The sequence below is a fragment of the Caretta caretta genome, chromosome 12, assembly GCF_965140235.1.
Source record: "Caretta caretta isolate rCarCar2 chromosome 12, rCarCar1.hap1, whole genome shotgun sequence".
In the NCBI taxonomy this organism is placed as follows: domain Eukaryota; kingdom Metazoa; phylum Chordata; order Testudines; family Cheloniidae; genus Caretta; species Caretta caretta.
The window spans coordinates 43,933,279-43,958,158 of NC_134217.1; the positions used below are offsets into that span (position 1 = coordinate 43,933,279).

The window sequence follows — 24,880 nt, forward strand, 5'->3', positions numbered from 1 at the left end:
TGGATGAATGCACTATAAGGTGGGTAGAAAGCTGGCTAGATTGTCGGGTTCAACGGGTAGTGATCAATGGCTCCATGTCTAGTTGACAGCCGGTGTCAAGTGGAGTGCCCCAGGGGTCGGTCCTGGGGCCGGTTTTGTTCAATATCTTCATAAATGATCTGGAGGATGGTGTGGATTGCACTCTCAGCAAATTTGCGGATGATACTAAACTGGGAGGTGTGGTAGATACGCTGGAGGGCAGAGATAGGATACAGAGGGACCTAGACAAATTGGAGGATTGGGCCAAAAGAAGTCTGATGAGGTTCAATAAGGATAAGTGCAGGGTCCTGCACTAAGGACGGAAGAACCCAACGCACAGCTACAGACTAGGGACCAAATGGCTAGGCAGCAGTTCTGCGGAAAAGGACCTAGGGGTGACAGTGGACGAGAAGCTGGATATGAGTCAGCAGTGTGCCCTTGTTGCCAAGAAGGCCAGTGGCATTTTGGGATGTATAAGTAGGGGCATTGCCAGCAGATAGAGGGATGTGATCATTCCCCTCTATTCGACATTGGTGAGGCCTCATCTGGAGTACTGTGTCCAGTTTTGGGCCCCACACTACAAGAAGGATGTGGATAAATTGGAGAGAGTCCAGCGAAGGGCAACAAAAATGATTAGGGGTCTGGAACACATGACTTATGAGGAGAGGCTGTGGGAGCTGGGATTGTTTAGTCTGCAGAAGAGAAGAATGAGGGGGGATTTGATAGCTGCTTTCAACTACCTGAGAGGTGGTTCCAGAGAGGATGGTTCTAGACTATTCTCAGTGGTAGAAGAGGACAGGACAAGGAGTAATGGTCTCAAGTTGCAGTGGGGGAGGTTTAGGTTGGATATTAGGAAAAACTTTTTCACGACGAGGGTGGTGAAACACTAGAATGCGTTACCTAGGGAGGTGGTAGAATCTCCTTCCTTAGAAGTTTTTAAGGTCAGGCTTGACAAAGCCCTGGCTGGGATGATTTAATTGGGGATTGGTCCTGCTTTGAGCAGGGGGTTGGACTAGATGACCTCTTGAGGTCCCTTCCAACCCTGATATTCTATGATTCTATGAATGTGAGAAAGCAGGTACATGGTAAATGCTGAAAACTGTCTGGAGAGACCATGAACATCTCTAGACACCACATCGAGGCCAGGCATGTCAGCATCACGGGGTTAAAACCCTTCCAGGTATATCCGAGTTATAAACAGAGGGACAGGAAAGGCCAAGTGAGACTTAAAAGAAATGTACCATGTTGGCAGCCTTAGCTCTGCACCCAGATTTCCATCTGCACTTCTCTAATCCTTCCGTACCTACTTCATAAAATTTTAAGATGAAGAAGTTTTCCAAGGAAATTTGTACTGCAGTGATAGTAATCTTCCCTCCTCCTCTGTTTCATAACTGTTTAAGAAACCCACAGCCCACATCTGCAGTTTGGATAAGCCATTATTCTTGTACTGCTTGTGAGCTGAGTCTTCCTCGCATTGATTTCACAGGTACATATCTCCACTACCAAGTGTGATGTTGTCACCCTCCTGGTCTTTGTTCTTTTCAGGGAAATGCTAATATTTCATGATCTGGGCCTAGAAGATTTGTGGTTGTATATGCAGACGTGTTGGCTGTGTTCTGATGATACCCTGATTAGCCGTGGCACATGAAATCTTATGAGAAGTGGGAATGGATTGCCTGCATTATGCTGTTTGTTTGTTCATTGTGCTATTTGTACAGTACATCTTTCTGGGGACTATGGTACAGTGTTACACATTATGGCTGTTGCAGAAGGCTGGGTTCAGCACAACTGTTGAGAGAAGTCTGGATCTCAGAGATGTGATAAAGGAAGTAGTATTGACAAGCCTAATCATTCAGCCATCATGAGTCTAGCCCCCAAAATTGAGAATTTCCTTAAAAATCTTGAGATTTTAAAATAATAAATGCTGGGGTCTTTTCATTTGTCTTCTCAAGTTGGAGCCTTTGGTTCACAGTTTCCAACTTTTCTTTAAACATTAGAACGGTCATACTGGGTCTGACCAATGGTCCATCTAGCCCAGTATCCTGTCTTCTAACAGTGGCCAATGCCAGATGCGTCAGAGGGAATGAAAAGAACAGGCAATCATCAAGTGATTCATCCTCTATCCTCAGTTCCCAGCATCTGGCAGTCAGAAGCTTAGGGAGCCCAGAGCATGGGGTTGAATCCCTGACCATCTTGGCTAATAGCCATTGATGGACCTTATACTCCAGGAACTTCTTTAATTCTTTTTTGAGCCACATATACATTTGGCCTTCACAGCATCCCCGGCAACGAGTTCCACAGATTGACTGTGCATTGTGTGAAGAAGTACTTCCTTCTGTTTGTTTGAAACCTGCTGCTTATTAATTTCATTTGACAACCCCTAGTTCTTGTGTTATGAGAAGGAGTAAATAACATGTCCTTATTCACTTTCTCCCCATCAGTCATGATTTCATAGACCTCTATTGTATCCTCCCCCCTTAGTGATGTCTTGTCCAAGCTAAATAGTCCCAGTCTTTTTAATCTGTGCTATAATAGAAGGTGCTCCACACCCTTCATCATTTACCTTGCCCTTCTCTGGACCTTCCCCCCCCCCCATTTCAAATATATGGTTTTCCCGCAGAAGTCAAGGTGTGAGTGCTCCAGGACTTGAGAGAGAGGTGCTAGGATCTGTTCCGTGTTATTATCTATCCCTTTCCTAGTGATCCCCACACGGGGCACTGTTTGACTCCCCACACGCACCCAGCAGATGGGCTCAGGGACCCAGCCACAGCCGGGGAAGCCCCATCCCATGTGGAGTCCGCGTCCCAGCTTGCCCACCTGCGGGGCTGAACCCTGCATGGCTGGGGCAAGACCCCGGCTCTGAGCGGCCGAGCCAGGCCAGGCCTCAGGCCAGGCTCCACGCCCGCCAGCAGCACTGGGGTTAGACAGCAGCTGCTGCGGTGGGATCCATGGGCGGGCCTGCAGCCCCCTCCCAGCCCAGCGCCCCCCGCCAGACAGCCCCCCGTGAACAGCCCCCTCCTCCCCACGGGCCAGGGCAAGCAATTTTTTTATTTTTTATGAAGGCTTACATTTTATCTCATGTAACCATAGATACCCAGGAGCTGGGACTTGAAGAAAAATACCTAATATCATGTTTCAGAGTAACAGCCGTGTTAGTCTGTATTTTACCTAATATCATGCAACTTACGATAAAATGCTAAATGTTGGCAGCACTAAGAAAGCACCAGCAGTGTTTTGGACATGGCCTGGATGGTAGGCATGAGAGAGGGAGACAGCAAAGCTGACTTCCAGACAGGGTGGGGCCCGCTGAGCAGCAGGGAGGATAGGGTTGTAAGCAGACATAGTGGCCTGGTCTACACTACAAGTTTATGTCAGATTTAGCAGCGTTAAATCCAAATTAACCCTGCACCCGTCCACACAACGAAGCCATTTTTTCAACATAAAGGGCTCTTAAAACCGATTTCTGTACTTCTCCCCAACGAGGGGATTAGCACTGAAATCAACATCACCATTTCAAATTAGGGTTAGTGTGGATGCAACTTGAAGATATTGACCTCCGGGAGCTATCCCACAGTGCACCATTGTGACTGCTCTGGACAACACTCTGAACTCGGATGCACTGGCCGGGTGTACAGGAAAAGCCCCAGAAACTTTTGAATCTCATTTCCTGTTTGGCCAGGCGAGCTCATCAGCACAGGTGACCATGCAGAGCTCATCAGCACAGGTGACCATGCAGTCCCAGAATCGAAAAAGAGCTCCAGCATGGACCGAACTGCAGGTACTGAATCTGATCGCTGTATGGGGAAAGGAATCTATGCTATCAGAACTGCATTCCAAAAGATGTATTCAGCGGTCATGCGATTTGTATCAACCTCCCACCCCGCCATAAACGTCTCCCCCTTACTCTCACAGAGATTGTGGAGCACACAGCAAGCAGCAATAACAATGGGAAATTTGGTTTCGCTGAGGTCTGAGCGAGTCAGTAAACTGCGCCAGCGACCCTTTAAACGTCCAAATGCACACTCTACCACCATTCTGCACTTGCTCAGCCTATAGTTGAACAGCTCCTTACTACTGTCCAGGGTGCCTGTGTACGGCTTCATGAGACAGGGCATTAAGGGGTAGGCTGGGTCCCAAAGGATAACTATAGGCATTTCAACATCCCCAACAGTTAGTTGATGGTCTGGGAAGTAAATCCCTTCCTGCAGCTGTTTAAACAGACCAGAGTTCCGGAAGACGTGAGCGTCGTGAACCTTTCCCGGCCATCTCACGTTGATGTTGGTGAAACGTCTCTTGTGATCCACCAGTGCTTGCAGCACCGTTGAAAAGTACCACTTTCCGTTTATGTACTAGCTGCCCTGGTGGTCCGGTCCCAAGATAGGGATATGGGTTCCGTCTATGGCCCCACCACAGTTAGGGAATCCCATTGCAGCAAAGCCATCTAGTATGACCTGCACATTTCCCAGAGTCACTACCTTTGATAGCATTAGCTCAATGATTGTGTTGGCTACTTGCATCACAGTAACCCCCACAGTAGATTTGCCCACTCCAAATTGATTTCCGACTGACCGATAGCTGTCTGGCGTTGCAAGCTTCCACAGGGCTATTGCCACTCACTTCTCAACTGTGAGGGCAGCTCTCATCTTGGTATTCTTGCGCTTCAGGGCAGGGGAAAGCAAGTCACAAAGTTCCATGAAAGTGCCCTTACGCATGCGAAAGTTTCAGAGCCACTGAGAATCATCCCAGACCTGCAACACTATGTGGTCGCACCAGTCTGTGCTTGTTTCCCGGGCCAAGAATTGGCGTTCCACAGCATGAGCCTGCCCCATTAACACCATGATCTCCAAACTGTGGGGGAACGCAGTTTTAGAGAAAATTGTGTTCATGTCCTCATCACCGCACTTACGTCGCCACGTCGCCTGGTTTTTCAGGTGCTGGTTCTGCACACACTGCAGGATAATACACAAGGTGTTTACAATGGTCATAACTGCTGCGTTTTGCTGATCGGGCTCCATGCTTGCTGTGGTATGGCGTCTGCTCCTGCTCGGGCAAACCAGGGAAAAGGGCGCAAAACGATTGTTTGCCATTGCTCTGACGGAGGGAGGGGCGACCGACAACATGGCTTACAGGGTTGGCTTACAGGGAATTAAAATCAACAAAGGGGGTGGCTTTGCGAGAAACAGAATGGCCCCATCAAGGATAGAACTCAAAACCTCAAGGATAGAACTCAAAACTGGGTTTAGCAGGCCATTGATTTCACGGAGGGCGGGAGGAGAAAATGAATACAAAACAAATCTGGTCTATTTCTTGTTTTGATCTACTTCATCTATCTTTATACATCTTGCTGGCAGCAGACTGTGCAGTATGACTGCTGGCCATCGTCTTCTCCTGGCTGCTGATTAAAAGACAGTGCACTAGGACTGCCGGTAGGACTGAATCGCCATGAGACAAAACTTAAAAGGGAAATGACCTGGCTGAGTCACTCCCATGTTTGCCCAGGCGCCCCTGACCTCATCGAGGTCGGTAAAAAGAGCACACTGGACTACGTCAACGATGGCAACCAATCATACTGCACTGTCTGCTGCCAAAGGGCAATAAGCTGCTGCTGTGTAGCAATGCAGTACCGCGTCTGCCAGCACCCAGGAGACATATGGTGACGGTTAGCTGAGCAGGCTTTGTGCTTGGCATGGTATGACGTCTGCATGGTAACCCAGGAAAAAAGGAGTGAAACAATTGTCTGCCGTTGCTTTTACGGAGGGAGGGAGGGAAGGGGGGCCTGACAATATGTACCTAGAACCACCCGTGACAATGTTTTAGCCCCATCAGGCATTGGGATTTCTACCCAGAATTCAGATGGGTGGTGGAGACTGCGGGAACTGTGGGATAGCTATCCACAGTGCAACACTCCAGAAGTCGATGGTTGCCTCGGTAGTGTGGACACACTCTGCCAACTACATGCACTTAGAGCATTTGTGTGGGGACACACACAATCGACTGTATAAAAATGCTTTCTACAAAACCAACTTCTATAAATTCGACCTAATTTCATAATGTAGACATGGCCAGAGAATGGGGCAGCTGAGAGGTTGACAGGGAAGACAAAGAGTTTGGTGTGGGACATGTTAAGTATGATATACTGAAGGGTGTTTGGATTCCAGGGACTATGTCTTTGATCTGTGGGCAGTCTCCGATTTCACTGATCTTAGTGGGTGTGGTAACCATTCTCCATTCCAGCTAAATAAGGGAACAAATTAATGCCCTGTTGTTTAATGATAGCCAAAACAAAGGTAGCCGTCTACTGCCCAAAGACTAGAGTGAATACAAACATGGGCTAGGATTTCCTTTGGTTGCAGCTGTGTCCGCGACTGAGCCAGAAGCAGCCAGAAAGCACCCAAAGAGAGGCAGAAAGCCAGGAGACAATGAAGTGACTTGTAATGTGGGGCCCTGAGAGAAGGCCACAAGAGAGAGCTTTTTGGGCAGAGTGCTGGCTGGAAAGAGGCTCAGGGTTGGTGTATACTAGAGTGCTTTGCTGATATAGCTGTACTGTGTTTTATACCAGCAAAGTACTCCTCCTTTGGACCCAATTTTTCCTGCAAAACTTCTGCTGGTATACCTAATTCCACCCCCGGTAAAAACACAGTTTTGCTGGTATAGCTGCATCTGTGCTAGAAGCTGTTGGCAAATTAGTGATGTCAGTCATAGATCACATCTCTTTGCACCACTGACTGACATTGGTATGTCTGGAGAACTTGGAAGTGTAGCCTTGGCTTTAGCATAGTGAGCAAAGGAACTGCCTCTTGTTGTTTGTTCCTACTGTGTTTGGGGAAACAGGACTTTGTACATCCTCTGTAAATAGGATTGCATCAAAAATACTTGGCTCGTCATCAATTTCTCCTCCTAACAGAAACAATCGCCAAGGCCCCAAATATTGGCTAACCGCTTGGGTAAAAAGAAAGCAGTAACTTGACAGGCCCAGGAGGAGATGTTGGAGAGAGTGAAATCAAGATGTAGGACTGGGCCAAAGGAGACATGTCAGGACTGGCAAGTGGACTATTGAATTCTTGACCAGTTGAAGCTACCAGCCTCCTAGTAGGTAGGAACAGAAGGGTGGTTATCCAGTGCCCTGTAGAGAACTCCACCACCACCATCATCCTTCCCTAGTCTCTGGTGTATCCTCCCCTCCTCCCTGCCTCGTCATGCACTGTCTGAGGTGCCATGGAGAGGTAACCCTGGAATCGGTCCCTCTGGATCTCACTCTCAGCCCATGCTCCTCCCTCCTTCTCTAGGCTGGTCTCCAGCCTTGCTTGTAATTCAGGGCATGTCTACACTGCCCTGCAGTTCAGACTAACGGCATGTGACTAGCAGTGTGCAAGCACCAAAGGTCTGCACTGTAACTCCCCCCCGGGTGGATGCTGCAGTCCTGAATGTAAAGGTTCTAAGTTCACACTAATGTACTCCTGACTGTGCACTGCTTTTCACACCCCCTTAGTCCAAATAGCAGGGCAGTGTAGACATGCCCTCCGATTCTTCTTCAAGGACCTCTGTAGATTCCCACTCATGGGATCAAAGGTGCCCGTGTCACCCTCTTCTGGAACCTTCGGCAAAGCCATGCCTGTTGGGCCTGGGGGCACCGAGTTTCCAGGGAACTGAGGAAAGGAATATGCGTGCCCAAACACTTCCATTCCCTTATTGATCCTGTAGGCCACAGCTGAAGGAACCCACAGCTCCCTCTGGATCCTGCTTCCTGCTGCCCCCAACACCCCATCTGGCCAGGTCCCCAGCCTTATGTAACACAGATTATCTGTTGTCTCCATGCCAATATTTTCCTTGCTGCAGGCAGGATCCTGCCATGCCCTTCTCTGAACCTCGTTGCCATGCACAGGATTACAGGTAGAGTCTCTGGATTACGTCAATTTAGGGTGTTTATTGCCAGGCAGAATAGTCTACGTGAGGGCTTCAGGACTTAACCCTTACAGCTCTGTCTGAACTCAAAGAGATAAAAGTCTCTGGGAGAGGCAGAAAAAACAATTCACAAACATTTTGAAAATGTTTTGTTTGAGAGTTTCTGGGAGGAGCCAACTTCTCGGTTTTTTTTCTTTTTTAAAGTGTGTGTGGCTGGGGGGAGACAACAAATGAAAATAACAAAATGTAGTTTTTCATTTGGAAAAAAACAAAGTTTTCAAAAACTAAATTTCTTTGTGAAATGTTTGTTTTGACACAGGCTATTTTTCATGTGAAATCTTTTGACAAGCGCTGGCACGAGGGATGCAGCAGCTATTTCAGCACACGTAGCCCAGCTGTGGGTGTCGCTCCTGGGCACCTGACCCTTAACACCAGTGCTGTATCCTAACACTGCCATCTGCCCCTCCAATGCTTGATGTCCCAGAGCCACTCTGTTTTCCACTATTCTCTTCCTTGATCCTTGAGGTCCCCACAGGCCTCAGCAGTAGAGACACTGGAAGTTCTATAACTCCCCAGCCACCAGACAAGCCCAGTGCCCCCCCAGCAAGAGATTGGCCAGCTCCCTAAGTACCCAGGAGGCCCCTTGCTGCCGGACCTGATCCACACAACATGTTTTCCTGTTAGAAGACAAAATGGTGAGCTCTTCGCTTCAGGCAAAGGTTGTTTTTGTACCCCACCCAGCACAATGGGGCACCCAAGTCAGCTAGCTGGGAGTAACCCTGGGCAGTAGCTGCCACAAGGCTGCTGCAGCTTGTCCTAGCCTATGCTGAGCATCATGTCACCTGTTTATAGCCATGTTCTGAGAGAGCAACATGTCACCATGCAGTCGCGCCCTGGGGCTGATGTGCACAGTTTTGTTTCCAGCTGACTCTGGGGCAGAGCTGCAGAATTAGTGCTAATAGCCTGTCAGGGCTGGTAGCTGGGTAATGTAAGCACCAGGCCAAGCCAGGGCCTTGCTCATCCTTTCTCCACCTACACTGGTGGATACCAACAGGCACTGTCATGATGACCTCTGACATTGTGTCATCAGCCTATCTGTTTGCAGGGAGATTAGCAGGGTTCCTGCAGCCCATGAGCAGCTCTTTGATCTTCAGTCAGCCCCAGACACACACAGTCTCAGTGGGGGAGGGTTGGCATCTATAGACTAGAAACAACCTTTGTAAGGCTAAAAAATTAAAACCTCCTTTACTTGTGCCTGCTGCCCTCCCAGAGTAGCACCCCAAGGGGCAGTGAAGTGTCACTTCACATTGCTGTGACATCCCAGCACCTGCCCACCCCAAGAGAGGCACATTTGGAATCATTAGCTGTTTGCACTGAGGGGAGAGAAGTTGCATCACCTTCCATTATCTGCCAAGAAGATCAGGCTGTGTGGGCCCTGGGACAACTGAGACTCCCTTTAACTCTTAGGGCCCTGGCACATTCAGACAAAGGCTGAGGAGATGTGTGCCTGTTTGTTCAGTTGCCAAAGGAGTAACAGCCCCTCTCACATGTATCTGCACGATGCCTGCAATCTGTGCCCTTCTGAGCTATGGGATCTAGAAACAAGGGGCCCAAAGCATTGGGGTGGGAAGGACAAACTTTCAGGTTTTGTTGTCCCCTCACTTTAGGGGTCAGTGGCTCTACGATATGCTTAGGTCAGGGGTACCTGGGCCACTGGGGACTCCCATAGCTAGGTGCACCGGGGTAGGCAGCGCAGACAGGAAGTGTCCAGTGACATTCAGAAATCCAAACTATGCCCCTCTGCCTGCAGCTCCCAGAAAGAGTTAATGTGCAGGAGAGTACCAGACGTTTGAAGTGAGAGCAGTTGTAGTGGGGAGGGAGGGGGTGTTTTTGAGTGGGGGAGCACAGCCCTCACTGACAGCCAATAGCCGAAGGAGTCAAGCCCAACGCCCAGTTCTGGAGATTATTTCATGGGCTGGGGAATTGCATTTGAGTTTCTTCTCAGGGCAACTTGTCAAGGATAAGGGACAGACTCGGACATTGGGCACTTGAGTGTCTCCCTCTCTGCGCTGTAGAAGGTAAAGTACTGAGCTCTGGCACTTGGCGTTTCCTTCAGGAGAGACTGGCCTGGGTCACTGCAGACAGAGTTTCTTCTTTCCATGCAGCCAGTTTCCCCTGCAGATAGGCAGTGCCCTAGGTTCGGGGCTGTGGGGCTGTTTCAGACCCATCTTGTCGCTGTGCTGTGTGCAGGTTCCTGTGCCAGAGACTGGCCAAGTAAGCTCCTTCGTGTGTGTTCAGACCCCAGCTCCACTAGCAAGGAAGCCAGATGCTCAGGCCAAACACTTTTCTGACTGGGTTGAGTCTGTGGCTGGTTTCTTTTTCACTGGGCTCTGCTGAATGGTTTCCCTCTCCCAACTGGGTTTCCTCAGCAGAGCTGATAAGTGCAAGAAGAGCTCAAAGGAGAAACTCGAACTTACATGGGGAAAAGTGAGGGCTGATAGCAGGAGAGGGCACCTCCCAACCCTCAGCTGAAATCTCGATGCTCTGTGTCTCATCTGTCCTTCTATGGGGAGGTTCTGTGCAGTTGGGATTACGCTCGCTGTGGGACGAATCAGTCACTATTCTGGTTACACTTTTTGTAGATGGAAAGCACAAGATCACTGCTCAGTTTAATTCAGCCTCTCACAGAATGTGAGTGTAGCCTGAGCCCCTTGTGAGCAATAAGTGAGGGGGACCCTTGGTCCAAGCCACAGTCTAGGTGAATGAGTCCGTTCTGCCTTAGCCAATGGCAGCTCCCCTTTTCTAGGAGCTTCACTGCACACCCTTCACTATGTCTGTTATTATCTGCTCAGGAATTCTCATCTCCTCCCCATGGGCCATCTCTCTGCTGCCTTCTCAGTGACAGGGAGGGAATTGTGTGTTTTACACCTTCCTCTCTGCAGGGTCTGCCCTGAAGAACAGTGCAGGGCCAACAGCGTCTCTGCAGAGTCTAAGCTGTCATTTTAACAGCATTAAGTGTTTGTCCTTTCAGTTGTGGAGGACCTTTCTGAGCATCACCCCTGCCAGGTGCTAAGAGTGTCTGCAGACAGACAGGCAGTCACAAATGGGGTAAATCCATCCTTGCTGTCAGGGACTTACACCTAGGATGGCTTCAGCCTAACAGCTCTGGGAGGCATGACTGACCCCCATTCGTCTCAGCAGTGTGTTAATTCTGAAGCCCAGTGATGACCATGAAAATGACAAGGTTGCAAACTCTCAGTGTGCAGCTTTAGCAGAAACCTGCCTCTCCTGTGGGGCTGTGGGTGGAGTTTGTGCTGTGGGTGGAGCTGGGGTGGAGTAGAATCTTTATTTCTGTTCTCCTGTGGCAGGGTCTCATTTAGAGTGACCAGATGTCCCAATTTTATAGGGACAGTCCTGATATTTGGGGCTTTGTCTTATATAGATACCTATTACACCCCCATCCCGATTTTTCACACTTGTGTGTGGTCACCCTAGTCTCATTAGTATGTGGGCTGGCTTTCCCCTTCTATTTCTTTCCTCTCTCTCCCTTCCCCATCCCCACTCTCTCTGCCTCCCTTTCCTTTCCAGCCTGTCTGTTGGCACTGCTGATCTAGGAACTGGGATTAGGGATCGGTATGTGAGGCCCAGTGACCATCAAAGGCCTAACTTCAAAGGCCTCACTTTTGGACCCTCAAGCAGCAACTCCCCTTTGTATCTTGTATGGGGCAGAGCACACAGCTGGTGCATAACAAATAATGCACAACAATGGCTAATTCTGGGGAGTGCTCTTTCTCTTGGGCAGATCTCAGAATGGACTCTTACCTGATCCAAATGAACGGCAATAGCGATGTCCATGTACATAGAAATGGGAACAGCCCCTCCCTGGGGAAAGTGAAAGGCCGGAAGCCTAGATGGGCAGTCCGGGCCTCTGAGATGTCCAAGAAGACTTTCAATCCCATCCGAGCCATCGTGGACACCATGAAAGTGGAACCCAACCCAAACAAGCCCATGATCTCCTTGTCTCTAGGTGAGTACTGGGAAATGCGCTGTTCCTGCTGGCAGTGCCTTGTGTGGCTGTAGAGTGGGGGTGGTAGTTAAAGAGGTGTGGTACTGAGGGCTCCTGAGCTGAGCTGGCAGCCGAGGGGTTTCTGAAGCGTGCAGGAGGGGAGGGTGTGCCCTGTACAGCTCCGTCATTAAAGGACATGAGAAACAAAGATTTTGCTGTTTGTCATTCCCTAAAAGGTGACCCAACAGTATTTGGAAACCTCCCCACTGATGATGAGGTCACCCAGGCTGTGAAGGAGGCCCTGGACTCGGGAAACTACAATGGATATGCTCCTTCAGTCGGTAAGGTCCCATGATTCCTCTTCTAAGGGTAGTGTCCTAGCCCGTCTTGTGCACAAGAGAACAGGACTGAGCCCGGGGATCTAGACGGATATCGTGTTTCACCTTTCTGACTGACACTGACTCACTCCGATCCATATATTACTCTGGCCTGTGTGTGCCCATGCACACCAATGAGCAGCAGGGCATTTGAACAGGTTGGAGGCCTGATTTGCTCATGGAGGAGCTTTTGTCCCGGTCATTTTGTGGCCCTTGTTCTGGGAAAAGGCTCTTCTGCCTCCTGGAGAGGTTTCCTCACAGTAGCGCAATGTGGGCAGGGCATTGCATCCACGTTCTGCGCCATATTTTGTCACTTTGGCCAGCTATTTTAGTCCCATTCTTCACAGGAAAGTGCTTCAAACAATCATTCAAGACCCATGGGAGGCCAATCCATCCCTGTTGTGACCCCATAGATGCTGAGGATATCCCCTCAGAGTGAGGGCCCTGGAGCAGAGCAAAGACTGCTGCATTTCCACACAGTTTTGTTCTTGGTGTTAGCTGATATAAGTACGGCACTTTCCACACCATGTTGGCTTGGCCATGGAGGTTGTAGACCCAGTTACCAGTGGAGTTAACTTGGGCTGTGGGGACTGGGCATGGGGCATTAATTCAAGGGCATGGTGGTTTGCATTGGAGCAGGCCCTTATCTGTGCTGTAAAGCCTGCACCTTCCAGGCCTGCTCTGGGGCCAGGACGTCACCTGCTCTGGGTGCTGAGAGCAGCTGGTTCAGTGATGGAACAAGGTGCTTGTGTCAGGGCTCACTGATGTTGTCTTTTGTTTCCTTCGGAATTCAGACAAATTCCATCCTGCCCTGGGATTTATTCCTCTGGAGTCTCTCTGGGTTCTGGAGACCCCTCTTTGTGCTGCGTGGTCTCTGTCTCATGACTCTTGTGGTTCCTGCACAGAACAGGGAAATTTGGTAAAACCACCGTCACTCCATATTCCATCCTTCTCTCCCAAGGGTACCAGTCTTGCCGGCAGGTGGTTGCTGCATATTATAGCTGCCCCGAAGCACCTCTGGAAGCTCAGGTAATGAAGCCTTCCTGGCAAGAGTCCTCACTGGAGAATGAACAGGCTCTGTGGTGTTAGCAACAAATTAGACAGTGCAGCACAGTGGGGCCCCAGCTGGGCTTTTCTCACACCTTGTCTCTATCCAAGGAGAGAGCAAGATGGCTGGACATGTTCCATATCCAAAGTGATCTTGTCTGGCTTTCTGCCCCAATCCTGGGTCCTGCCTGTCACCCATCCCTGGCTTTCTGATCTGGTGGGTTTGAGCTCCCCAGAAGCCAGCAGTGGTTGCTGCTTTCTGTTTAGCTTCTTCTAGGCCCCTTTAACCAATAAGTTCTTGCTTCTGGCAGACCCATGGACAATTCGTTACTCCCAGTTCAGCTGTCAGTGACTGCTCTGGAATTTCTGAGAGCAGCCTCTGGTTGCATTCGAAGAGCTCATTCTCGTTTGCTGTCTGCAGGACGTTATCCTGACGAGTGGCTGCAGCCAGGCTATCGAACTTGCATTAGCAGTGCTGGCTAATCCAGGGCAGAACATCCTGGTGCCAAGACCTGGCTTCTCTCTCTACAAGACCCTTGCACTCTCCATGGGGATTGAGGTCAAATTCTACAACCTCTTGGTAAGGCAGTCAGGAGTGGAATGCCACAGCCCCCTTTAGAGAGCTCCCAGGGATCTCTTACCCCTCCTCATAAGAAAAGGGAGGAAGGCGTGAAGTGCCAAAGCCAAATAAGCTGGTGCCAGAGCCCATCAGCCCAGCCCTTCTCATGGGCCTTCAGCTTTCCATGGTGGCTGTTCTCCCCAGGGCCCCTGTGTAAGTTGTGCCTTCTCATGGGGGGAAGAAATGCCGGTACCTTTCATTAGGCGCAAAGCACAGCTATGTCTGCATGGTCTTTGTCCTGCGCCTGGCCACATACGCTCCACATCCTGCGCCTGGACGGATCCTCATGCCTCACTCTGGGCCTGGACTCCTGGCTAGTCCTTCAGCCTGTGCCCAGCTCCTCACTCTGTGCCCGGCCCTGCTGCACTTCATCCCCATGCCTGGTGCCCAGCCCCCAGCCGGATCCTCACTCCATACTCCATGCCTTATTCTTCATCTTCACGCACCCTCTCCCTCTCCTCCTCTCACTAGCCTGAGAAATCCTGGGAAATTGACTTGAAGCACTTGGAGTCGCTGGTGGATGAGAAGACGGCCTGTGTCATTGTGAACAACCCATCTAACCCCTGCGGCTCCGTATTCAGCAAAAGCCATCTCCAGAAAATCCTGGCCGGTGAGTCTCTGAGCACTGAGCCAGGGCAGGGCTTTTGATTCGCTGCCTTGTCCTATCCTCTGCTTATCTGTTTCAATCTAATTATGGTGAGCAATATGGCAGGACTTGACCTATTATGTGGCTATGTTGGTGCTACAGAAATAACAGTACCAGGGCCTGGAGGATTCACCCCACACTGTGTGTCTTACCCTGTTCCCAGGGCCTTTGGGTCAACCCTGCACAGAGTCAGCATGGCCAGGGAAGGGATGCAGGATGAGAGCTCCTAGGGTCTGTCCCAGGTTCTGTCCCTAACCCACTGTGTGGCCTTCCCTTCCCTTCTCTGGCAGTATAATGGGGATCACACTGCTGATCCACCTCTCAGAATCCTGCTGGGAAAGCCTTCAACATTACGATTAGTGGATCAGTGGCGTCTGTCCCAGGCCTGGGATCAGAGCAGGCATAGGCCCTGCAAGCCTAGCCCTGGGAAGGATTGTTCCTAACAATGTATTCTCTAACACTTTGTCCATTGGTTTGCATGTCCAAAGTAAGGAATATGGAGACACTCTGTGGATGGATTGGGGTCTGTTGTGTAGGGCTGGGGAGAGCCCATGCCTGCCCTCTGTAGGATGAGGGTGAGTCTGCACCCTGTAGGGCAGCAGGGCAGCCAGTTTCAGTGTTTACTTCTCTCCCCCAGTGGCCTCGAGACAGTGTGTCCCCATCCTAGCTGATGAAATCTATGGAGACATGGTGAGTGCCTGTCCCTGCCATGCACAACCGTTTGCACCCAGAGCCTGGGTCTGTGGCTTCTCACTATACACTTGCCCCTTGGTAGCAGAGTTTAGGAGTAACTAGCCCCAGACAAGAGCCATAGCCATTAGTCCTGCTGCCTTTGAGTACAGCCATGTACTGTACTTGCAGCTCCCTGGTCCTGTCTGCCCAGCTGTCCCCTGGAAGGGCGTCTTGTGTCTGGTACTCTCCTTTCCTCTGGGTGGGTCAAACTCAGAGCTGCAAGCACTCACGCTCTTGTGTGCATTGCTGTGCTTGTGTCTCCCGTCCAGGGGCCCCTGTCATCCCTAATTAGGACCAGATGTGCAAGGGCTGGTTCTTTGCACTGCACATGAACTCCCCCTTGAAGCATCCCTACAGCTCCCCCAAACCTGCTCTCTGCACCATCTCTTTCATGCCAGAGTCTCACTGCTCATTGCACATCTGCTTTGATATCCCTGCCAGTGAGTTAATGAGCCAACCCCCTGCCCTCCCAGAGCTCCCCTGTCTCTCACAGGGAATTGGCAAGGAGAGGGTGGCCGCTAACGCATCCTCCTGTCTCACAGGTGTTTGCAGAGTGCAAGTATGAGCCCATAGCAACTCTTAGCACCAACGTGCCGATCTTGTCCTGTGGAGGCCTGGCCAAGCGATGGCTGGTCCCAGGCTGGAGGATGGGATGGATACTGGTTAATGATCGGAGAGACATCTTTGGGAATGAGGTGAGGAACATTGTCTGGTAGTCTTCTCGATGCCAGCAATAGATGCCACCACTAAACATGCACAGGCCGCAGGCACCTTCCCCTGCATGTGTGCACACCGCTGCCTTTCACTCCAGCACAAGCATGCACTCTTCCTCCTGCTTACACACTCTCCCTTGCATGCGCACACGCACATGCCCTCGTGTTCCTGCCTGCTACTTCATGCACACATGCTGCCTTTTTTTCACAGTTGCCAACTTTCTTGCGGTAAATAAGCACCCTGACTTTCACAGTAAGCCAAAAATCAAGCTAATCCCATTTCAAAACAAGGCCAAAACAAGCCAATCCCTAAGAACCCCAACACTCTATGTGACTAGATCCCCCTGGCGGGCAGTCTGGGACTGTGGTGGGCCCGCTGTGCACCCCTGACTCTATCCCCGCCTTGCCCCTGCTTGCTGGGAGCTGATCAAAAAAAAGAAGCAACAAGCTACAAGCCAATTAAGCCAAAAGCAAGCCTAATTTCTGTGATTTTTTTCACGGGTTTGGCATGTCTGCTTCTCTTGCATGCCACTTTGGAGGCAAAGGGTTTTGCGTTCCTCTCTATCAGGCAAGCCCTGTTTCCCCTACAGCAATAACACAAAGTCGTGCTGTCCCCTTGTGGTCCCTGTATGCTCTAATGTGGTTTCTCCTTATCGGTTGAACAAGATAGCAGGTGGTGGTGCAGCCTGAGCTTTGGCTCTTTAGTTATCATTCACTGATTTGTGGCCCGGTGATACCCCGTAGAGCTGGGAGCTTTTCACAAATCTGGGGCACCCGAGAGCTCACAATAGACAGCAGAGAAAGAGGGCAATGTTGATATCACCTGTCCCTGGCTGGCCATGATGCAGTATCCAATGGTGATTAAACGGAATGGAAATGAGCAGAGTGAACCAAAGACTGTGTCACAACAGAGACTGGTTTGCAAAGGCTCTGGCATGGGTTTGCTTCAGGCAAGTCCCAGCCCTTTGGTATTGGTGTGTTTGGCTGGGAAGCCCTGATGCTTGTGTGCACAATTTAGTCAAATCAATGGTCAATGACAGTGGATTCTCAGGCACAAAGGAGTCTGAGATGCTGGGGTTGGTCGTGTACTAGCCTCAGCCCCAAACTACTTCAGAAAAGCCTAGGAGCTACTCTAACATATCAGATGCCCTCTGGTAACAGGAAACTCCAGCTAGTGAGCTCTGGCTGCTTCCTGGCCCCTTTGTACCATAAGCGTGGTGTGAAAGGGCTGGATCCTAGCTAAGGATCGTGGACCAGCTCTGGCCCTCAAACACAGCTAGTGACACTGGGGCCTTCATAGATAGTCTGCAGACACCTGTGATACAGACCCCAGATAATGGGATGGCTCCAGAATGCTTTGCAAAGTTTGAAAAACACCCCTTGTCCAACTGTGGCCGTGTTGGATCTTATGAATAGCTAGAAATGCTGGCGTCAGGGTGGGAGCATTTCCCTTTCCTGCATGAGTGTGCGATCTTTGAGGCCAGAGTGTCACCTGTGTTTCAGATCAGGGACGGCCTTGTAAGGTTGAGTCAAAGGATCCTGGGACCCTGCACAATTGTCCAGGGGGCACTGGAACACATCATCCACCGAACACCCCCAGAGTTTTACCACAACACCCTCAGCTTCCTCAAGGTATGTCCCCCTAGAGAGAGGTATTTAGAGTGAGAGCGGACCAGCAGCATTCCTCAGCAGGTCAAACAGGACGATGAATCATCACAGTGGTGTCTTGCTAGGGACCTCATCTTCCCATGTCCACTCTCTCCCAGCAGGGTGGGCTGGAGAGAGCGGGGCAGGAGCGCCAGCTATGGGGGGAGCCCCTGGCTACTGCAGTCCTGGCATCTCCTAGCAGGGGGCGCTGCCAGGCGGGGTCAGGAGCACCGGGATGCGGGGAGCTCCTGTCTACGACTGTCCTGACCAATTTTAGCAGGGGGCGCTGCCAGGAGGGGGCAGGAGTACCAGCTGTGGGGAGCTCTTGACAATCCAGTCACAGCGCTGCCAGCCAGGAGGTGCTATAGGAAGAAATGCCGGGGGGGTGGGGGGGAGGGGTGTCTACACTGATTTGCTGAGGTCAGCTCAGTCACCTCGACTGCGCTCAAGGCCGTTAACATCTGTCCTGTTTGCATTAGATGCCCCTTTATTTGCAGTGGGGGGCCTGTCTTGGGTTCTGGCCAAGAATTTGTCTCCAATTTGCTGAGCTGCTTCCTGGAATGTCCCGAGTCCTGAACTCTCTCCTCTCTGCCTTTCAGTCCAATGCTGACCTTTGCTATGCTGCCCTGTCTGCCATCTCTGGACTCCAGCCCATCCAGCCCTCAGGGGCCATGTACCTCATGGTAAGTGAGGCGCTAATGTGCCATTTTCAGAGCTTTGCTTTGCTCAGTGCATGCTGGAGTTGCCCTGCCAAGTGTCTGCCTTGTCTGCTTAAAATGTGAGTTGTTCAGGGAAGGGCCTGATTCTTAGTGTATCTGGGCAGCGCCCAGCACAGTGGGGTCCTGATCTCAGCTGGGGCAGGGCCTGTCTCTTACTGTGTCTGGGCAGCGCTCGGCACAGTTGGGCCCCATTCTTCAGAGAGTCGTAGAGTTTAAGGCCAGGGGAGACCACTATGTCATTTAGTCTGACCTCCTGTGTAGCACAGCCCAGAGAATTCCACCCAGCTACCCCTCTGGTGAGCCCAGTAGCTTGTGTCTGGCTAAAGCAAATTGTCCAAAAAGGCACTGGTCTGGAGTTGAAGACATCAAGAGATGGAGGATCACTACTTCCCTTGGCTGTTTGGTCCAATGGTTAATCGCCCTCACAGTTAAAAAACATTGTGCCTTTAACTTTCAGCCGCTGGTTCTCATTATTCCTTTGTCTGTGAGAAGATTCAAGAGCCCTTTAGTACCTGTTATTTTCTCCCTGTAAAGATACTGATGTACTGTAAACAAGTCATATCTCAATCTTCTTTATGAGAAGCTACCAACAGACTGAGCTCGTTATGTCTCTCACTGTAAAGCATTTTCTCCAGCCCTTGAAACATTTTTCTGGCTCTTGTCTGCACCCTCTCCAATTTTTCAGTATCCTTTTTAAAAGTTGGGCACGAGAACTCCTTCACGGTATTCTAGCATCAGTCTCACCAATGCCGCATACAGAGATAAAATCACCCTTCTGTTCACTAATTTATACACCCAAGGAGTGCATTGGCCCTTTTTGCCATAGCATCTCACTGGGAGCTCATGCTGAGTTGTTTGTCCACTATGACCTCTAAATCCTGTACAGTTATTGCTTTCCAGAATGTGGTCCCCCATTCTGCAGGCATGGTGTGTGTTCTGTGTTCCTAGGCATTCTTTATATTTGACTTTATTAAAACTTATTTTGATTGAACGGGCCCAGTTTACCAAGCAATCCAGATCACTCTGCATGACTTCCCTGTCCTCAGCATTGGGGGTTGGACTAGATGACCTCCTGAGGTCCCTTCCAACCCTGATATTCTATGATTCTATGATTTACCACTCCACTAATCTTTTGTGTCATCTTTATATTTACTGCCAGATCATTGACGAAAATGTTGAATAGCATCAGGCCTAGTACTGATCCTTGCAGAACCCCACTAGCAATATCCACACTCAGTGACTGTTCCCCAGTGACAACTATTTTTTGAGCTCTGTCAGTTAGACAGTTCTTAATCCATTTATCGTGTGCTTATTCTTTATAGATATTGCTAACTTTTTTATCAGAGTGTCATGCGGTACTAAATCAAAGACTTAACAAAAATCTAAATACACAGTTACTTTTTCAACCAAACTTTTAATCTCATAAAATAATGAAATCCAGTTTGCTTGACAAGATGTATTTTCTGTAAACACCACATTGGCTGGCATTAGTTATATCCCTGTTCTTTAATTCTTTGTCAGCTGAATCATCTTTACCGTTATTCTGAGTGGGATGTCTATAGTTGCCTGAGTCATCCCACTTGCCCTTTTTGAAAATTGACACAACGTGAACACTCTTCCGGTCTTCTGGAATGTCCCTAGAACTGCATGGTTTATTAAAAATGAACCAGCAGGCCAAAGATCTGATCAGCCAGCTCTTTTAGGGCTCTTAGCTACAAGTTGTCCAGGTCTGCTGTTCTTAAAATGTTTTATCTCTAGTAGATGCTGTTTATCATCCTCTTTTGTTACTAGTAGACTGGAAAGTAGCTCATCATCCTCATATAATATAAGTACCTCATCATTCTCATTTCCAAATATAGAACAAATAATCTATTAAATACCCTTGCCTTTTCTACATCATTATTAACAATGTTATCATCTCCCTCTAATAATGGACTTATACCATTGTTAGAATTTCTTTTGTTCATAAAAAAATCCTCCTTATTCTCCTTAGGCATGCCAGCCATGAATGTCCCTTGATGTCTTTAGCTTCCCTTATCAATTTTCTGTACTTCATCTTCTAATTTATATCAATTGCTAACTATTTTAACCTTTTTCCATTTGTAATATATTGTCTTTTTATTTCTGATTGCTGACTTTATTCTGCCACTGGCTTTTGGCCAAAGTTTTCCTCTTTCTTGATCGTGAATTCATGGCGTTTTGACATCTAGTAAACTCTTCTTAAACAACTGAGAATTTTCATTCACATTTTTCTGTGTAAATTTCACTCATAATTTCTGTCAGCTTTGGGAAATTAGCCCCTTTGAAGCACCAAATATATACATACACACATATATATATACATATTATTGGTCAGAACCTTCCTCTCTTTGCCCATAATGAATGTAATCAGGTCATGATTGCTGGTCCCTAGGTAACAACCAACTTCCAGTTCAGTGAACAGTCCATCATTATCCATCACAATGAGGTCCAGAATAGAGTTACCTCCTGCTGGCTGCAGTCCCTTTGTGTTAGAAAATCAGCATCAAAATGTTTTGCAAACTCTAATGGAGTTTTACTTCTGGCTGCATGGGACCTCTAGCATGTCTTCTCAACTGAAGTCCCCCATTACAACCATTTTTCTTTCCACATATTACAGACAAGTGCTTAAGAAGTTACTCAACCAGTTCTCTGGTCTGTAACAGATCCCCATCACTGCCCCCTCCTGGGCATTAACAGCACATTGAACCATGTGCATTGAAGAGCTGGTGCTTCTGAGCTATCAGTAACTCTAAAACAGGTTATGGTTTCTTTAATGGAGTCACCCTCCCCGCTGTACTCCCTCTCCTTCCTTGACAGGCCCTCCCACCTTGTCAGTAACAATAGTGGGGAATGACAATGTGTTTGCAGCTGCCTTCAGCTAGGATTGAGGTTTCCTGCTTCAGAGTTTGAGGTTAATGTAGTGTGGCAGACCCTGTTTGTGAGACCACTGCTAGCCTAGTGATTATAGAGCATGGGGGGTGGGGCGGGTGAGGCACACTGCAAGCACAAATACAGCCTTCAGTTTCACACACATGGCATGGGGCTGTATAGGGCCAGCAGGGGGAGGGGGGCGGAGGGATGCAGGGGACACGGGGCTGTATATGCTGCCGAGGGGGTGGAGGGATGTGGGGGGCACGGGGCTGTATGGGCTGCAGGAGGGAGGAGGGATACCAGGGGCATGGAGCTGTATAGGGCTGCGGGGGGAGGACGGGGGCATGGGAATGTATAGGCTGCAGGGGAAGGATGGATGCAGGAGGCACGGGACTGCATAGGGGCAGGGAGGAGGGATGTGGGGCGCATGGGGCTCTATAGGCTTCGGGGCAGGGTGAAGGAGGGATGTGGAGGGCATGGGGCTGCATAGGGGTGGGGAGGAGGGATGCTCTGGTGCAATCCTATCCAGCCTTGGCCTCTGACATCCCTAAATTTCTGCGCTGCAGGTTGGAATTGAAATGGAGCATTTCCCCAAGTTTGAGAATGACGTGGAGTTCACCGAACAGCTGATCTTAGAGCAGTCAGTCTTCTGCCTGCCAGCCTCGGTCAGTGTTCCCCTCAGAGCAGCCACACGTGTAGAGAGTCTGGGGGAGTGCTCTGAGCTGTGAGCCTGGGGCACCCAGTGGGGGGCTGGGAGCTCTGAGCATGGGGCATTGGGGGGAGGGGGCTGGGTGTCATGTGGTTTGCCAGAAGCCCTGGGCAGTGCTGCAATGGTCACTCGTTGCCCTAGCCAGGCCCCAGGTAGCTGCTATCCTGTCTCTCAGACTGCAGAGTCTGCCCCTCTGCTGTGCATCCCGTGTGTTCCTGAGCCCTGTGTCCTCTCTGCTTCGCACAAGAGCAGCTCCCTGCAGAGTTCGCACTAGCTCAGTTCAATGCCCTGTGCAAACCCCCTGCGGCCCCATTCATGGTGCAGGGACAAGGCTGGAGCCTTGCTGCACGTCTCCCCTTCCCGCTCCCATTGCCCGCAGTCACCCACCCAGTTCCTTAGCCGCTCACTGAGCCTTGACGGTCCTCAGCTCCCTCCAGCCTGTTCTCTGGGTCCTGCCCGGGGGCTACCGAGCTCAACCCCACCAGCTCTTTGCTTACAGCCCCTTCCCCTGAGGGTCTCACCATTCCTTGCTGACGCAGCAGCCACAGGAGGTTTGCACTGTGAAAGGCATTTTACTGATGGAGATGCTGATGGGCCAGGATTAGATCCCACAGCTCCTGGCCACAGTGCTATGCTTCTTCCATCTGGCTAGGCCTATCCCTGTGGTTTGTGCTTGCTCGTGGGACACAGCTGGGGACCTGGCAGGGCAGGGGTCTGAGATCCCAGTTTCACCCCTGCCCAACTAACCAGCCTTTTCCCATGGTTCATTTCAGTGCTTTGAGTACCCCAATTTCTTCCGGGTGGTGCTAACGGTGCCCGAGGAGATGATGGTGGAGGCCTGCAGTCGCATCCAGGAGTTCTGTGAAAGGCACTACCAGGACAACGAGGGGGCCCAGGACCTGGAATGTGACAAGTAGCCAGGAGTGCTCTCTACTCTGCCTCCGCTCAGCCACCCGTAAATGAGCAGCAGTGGGCAGGGCAGGGCTGCCCTCAGGTCAGCACCTACATCCCATTGCACCTAATGCAACTGGAGCAGACTACAATCCTGCAGAGATTCTGCATGTTCCCTGGGCTCATGGGATCCAGCAGCCATCATTCTACCCCATTCACAAACCCTCAGGCACCCAGTGTCCCACTACCCACCAGGAGCCCATGCTCTGGTCTGTGTCAGTGAACCGCAACATCCTTCATACAGGGCCTGCGGCTTCCACTCAGGCAGGCAGTTGTAGTATGTGGGAACCGTCACTTAGCTGTTCAGTTTGAGGGTCTCTGTTATTGCAGGGCAGTAGCTGGGAGATCCCACGCTGAATGCAAGATGACAACTTCTAATTCCCTTCACTAGCAGTTACATGAGATGCTGAGCTGGACTCTTCCACTGACAGAGCCATGCATGTGTCGGAGCAGAGTTCTCAGCCTCTCTCTGGCTGGAGCAGTACTGGACGGTCTGGTGTACATGTGGCATGATGGACCCTTGTTTGTCTGTACCACAGAATGTCAATGACTGTTCCTGATGTCTCCCCTTTATGTTCTCTAAGGAGCAGGAGCTCTGTGTACTCAGCCCTTGGTGTTGCAAAGGGCATAAATTATTGTAACTATTTTATTAATAAATGTTCGGATGTGCCTGGCCTTGTGCTGTGACCCGCCCTGCTGGGGCTGCTTCTGTATCTGCCCTGGACATCTGGAGGCACGGTTCCTCTTCCATCGACACTTTTTGTTGGCTGTTCCACACCAGCCTGAGGCTGGAACAGAGACCAGACAGGACCGTGATCTTCATACATTTCACTTTGATACCAGACAAAACTACTGAACCCCCCAGCACCTCTCTGCCGAAGCATTTTCCCTTGGAAGATGTGCTGATGACTACACTGAACATCATCAGGTTTTCAGCCCTAAAACTTCACCTACCAAACCCCTAAAGACACAGACACATGGTAGAGCCAGCCCCAGGCACCCCAGAAACTGCCCTTCACAGAAATGAACATCCCTCCCGCTCCACTCATGGCCACAATTGACCTCAGTGCTGCCCTCTGCACCACCCTCCACAACCCCACTGACCTCCACCCGGCCCTTGTACACAGCCCACCGGCCTCCACACACACCACTGAGCTCCGCCCTGCCCTCGTACACAGCCCACCCCCCTCCACACACACACCATCAACCTCCACCCCGCCCTCGTACACAGCCCTCCCCCCTCCACACAGACCATCGACCTACACACCACCCTCGTACACAGCCCACCCACCTCCACACACACCATCAACCTCCACCCCGCCCTTCTACACAGCCCACCCCTCTTGACACACACACCATCAACCTCCACCCCGCCCTAGTACACAGCCCAGTGCCCTCCACACACACCATCGACCTACACACCACCCTCGTACACAGCTCACCCCCACTACACACACACCATCAACCTCCACCCCGCCCTTGTACACAGCCCACCGCCCTCCACACACACCATCAACCTCCACCCCGCCCTCACGCATGGCCCAACCCTCTCCACAAACACACCATCAACCTTCACCCGGCCCTTGTACACAGCCCACCGCACTCCACACACACCATCAACCTCCACCCCGCCCTTCTACACAGCCCACCCCTCTTGACACACACACCATCAACCTCCACGCGGCCTTTGTACACAGCGCACCCCTTCCACACACACACCATCAACCTCCACCCCACCCTCGTACACAGCCCACCCCTCTCCACACACACCATCTACCTCCACCCCGCCCTCGTACACAGCCCACCCCCTCCACACACACACCATCAACCTCCACCCCGCCCTCGTACACAGCCCACCCACCTCCACACACACCATCAACCTCCACCCCGCCCTTCTACACA

General features: G+C 50.6%; 1 protein-coding gene across 4 annotated transcripts in view; it reads left to right on the forward strand.

Annotated features, from left to right (window-relative positions):
• Positions 1-23,653, forward strand: part of TAT (tyrosine aminotransferase) — a 72,092-nt gene extending 48,439 nt beyond the window's left edge. For 2 of the 4 annotated variants that reach the window (XM_048816971.2, XM_048816970.2), the window contains exons 2-12: positions 11,723-11,947; positions 12,163-12,267; positions 13,265-13,332; positions 13,772-13,930; positions 14,441-14,579; positions 15,253-15,305; positions 15,890-16,042; positions 17,564-17,692; positions 18,307-18,390; positions 21,885-21,983; positions 22,801-23,653. In XM_048816971.2, coding sequence (XP_048672928.1) covers positions 11,731-11,947; positions 12,163-12,267; positions 13,265-13,332; positions 13,772-13,930; positions 14,441-14,579; positions 15,253-15,305; positions 15,890-16,042; positions 17,564-17,692; positions 18,307-18,390; positions 21,885-21,983; positions 22,801-22,944 — 1,350 coding nt within the window. In that variant the 5' untranslated portion in view covers positions 11,723-11,730 and the 3' untranslated portion in view covers positions 22,945-23,653. Of the gene's footprint in view, positions 1-6,633; positions 9,999-11,722; positions 11,948-12,162; positions 12,268-13,264; positions 13,333-13,771; positions 13,931-14,440; positions 14,580-15,252; positions 15,306-15,889; positions 16,043-17,563; positions 17,693-18,306; positions 18,391-21,884; positions 21,984-22,800 lie in introns of those variants that run through there. The other 2 variants (XM_075118527.1, XM_048816973.2) reach the window with 2 other exon arrangements.
• The last annotated feature ends 1,227 nt before the right edge of the window (positions 23,654-24,880 follow it).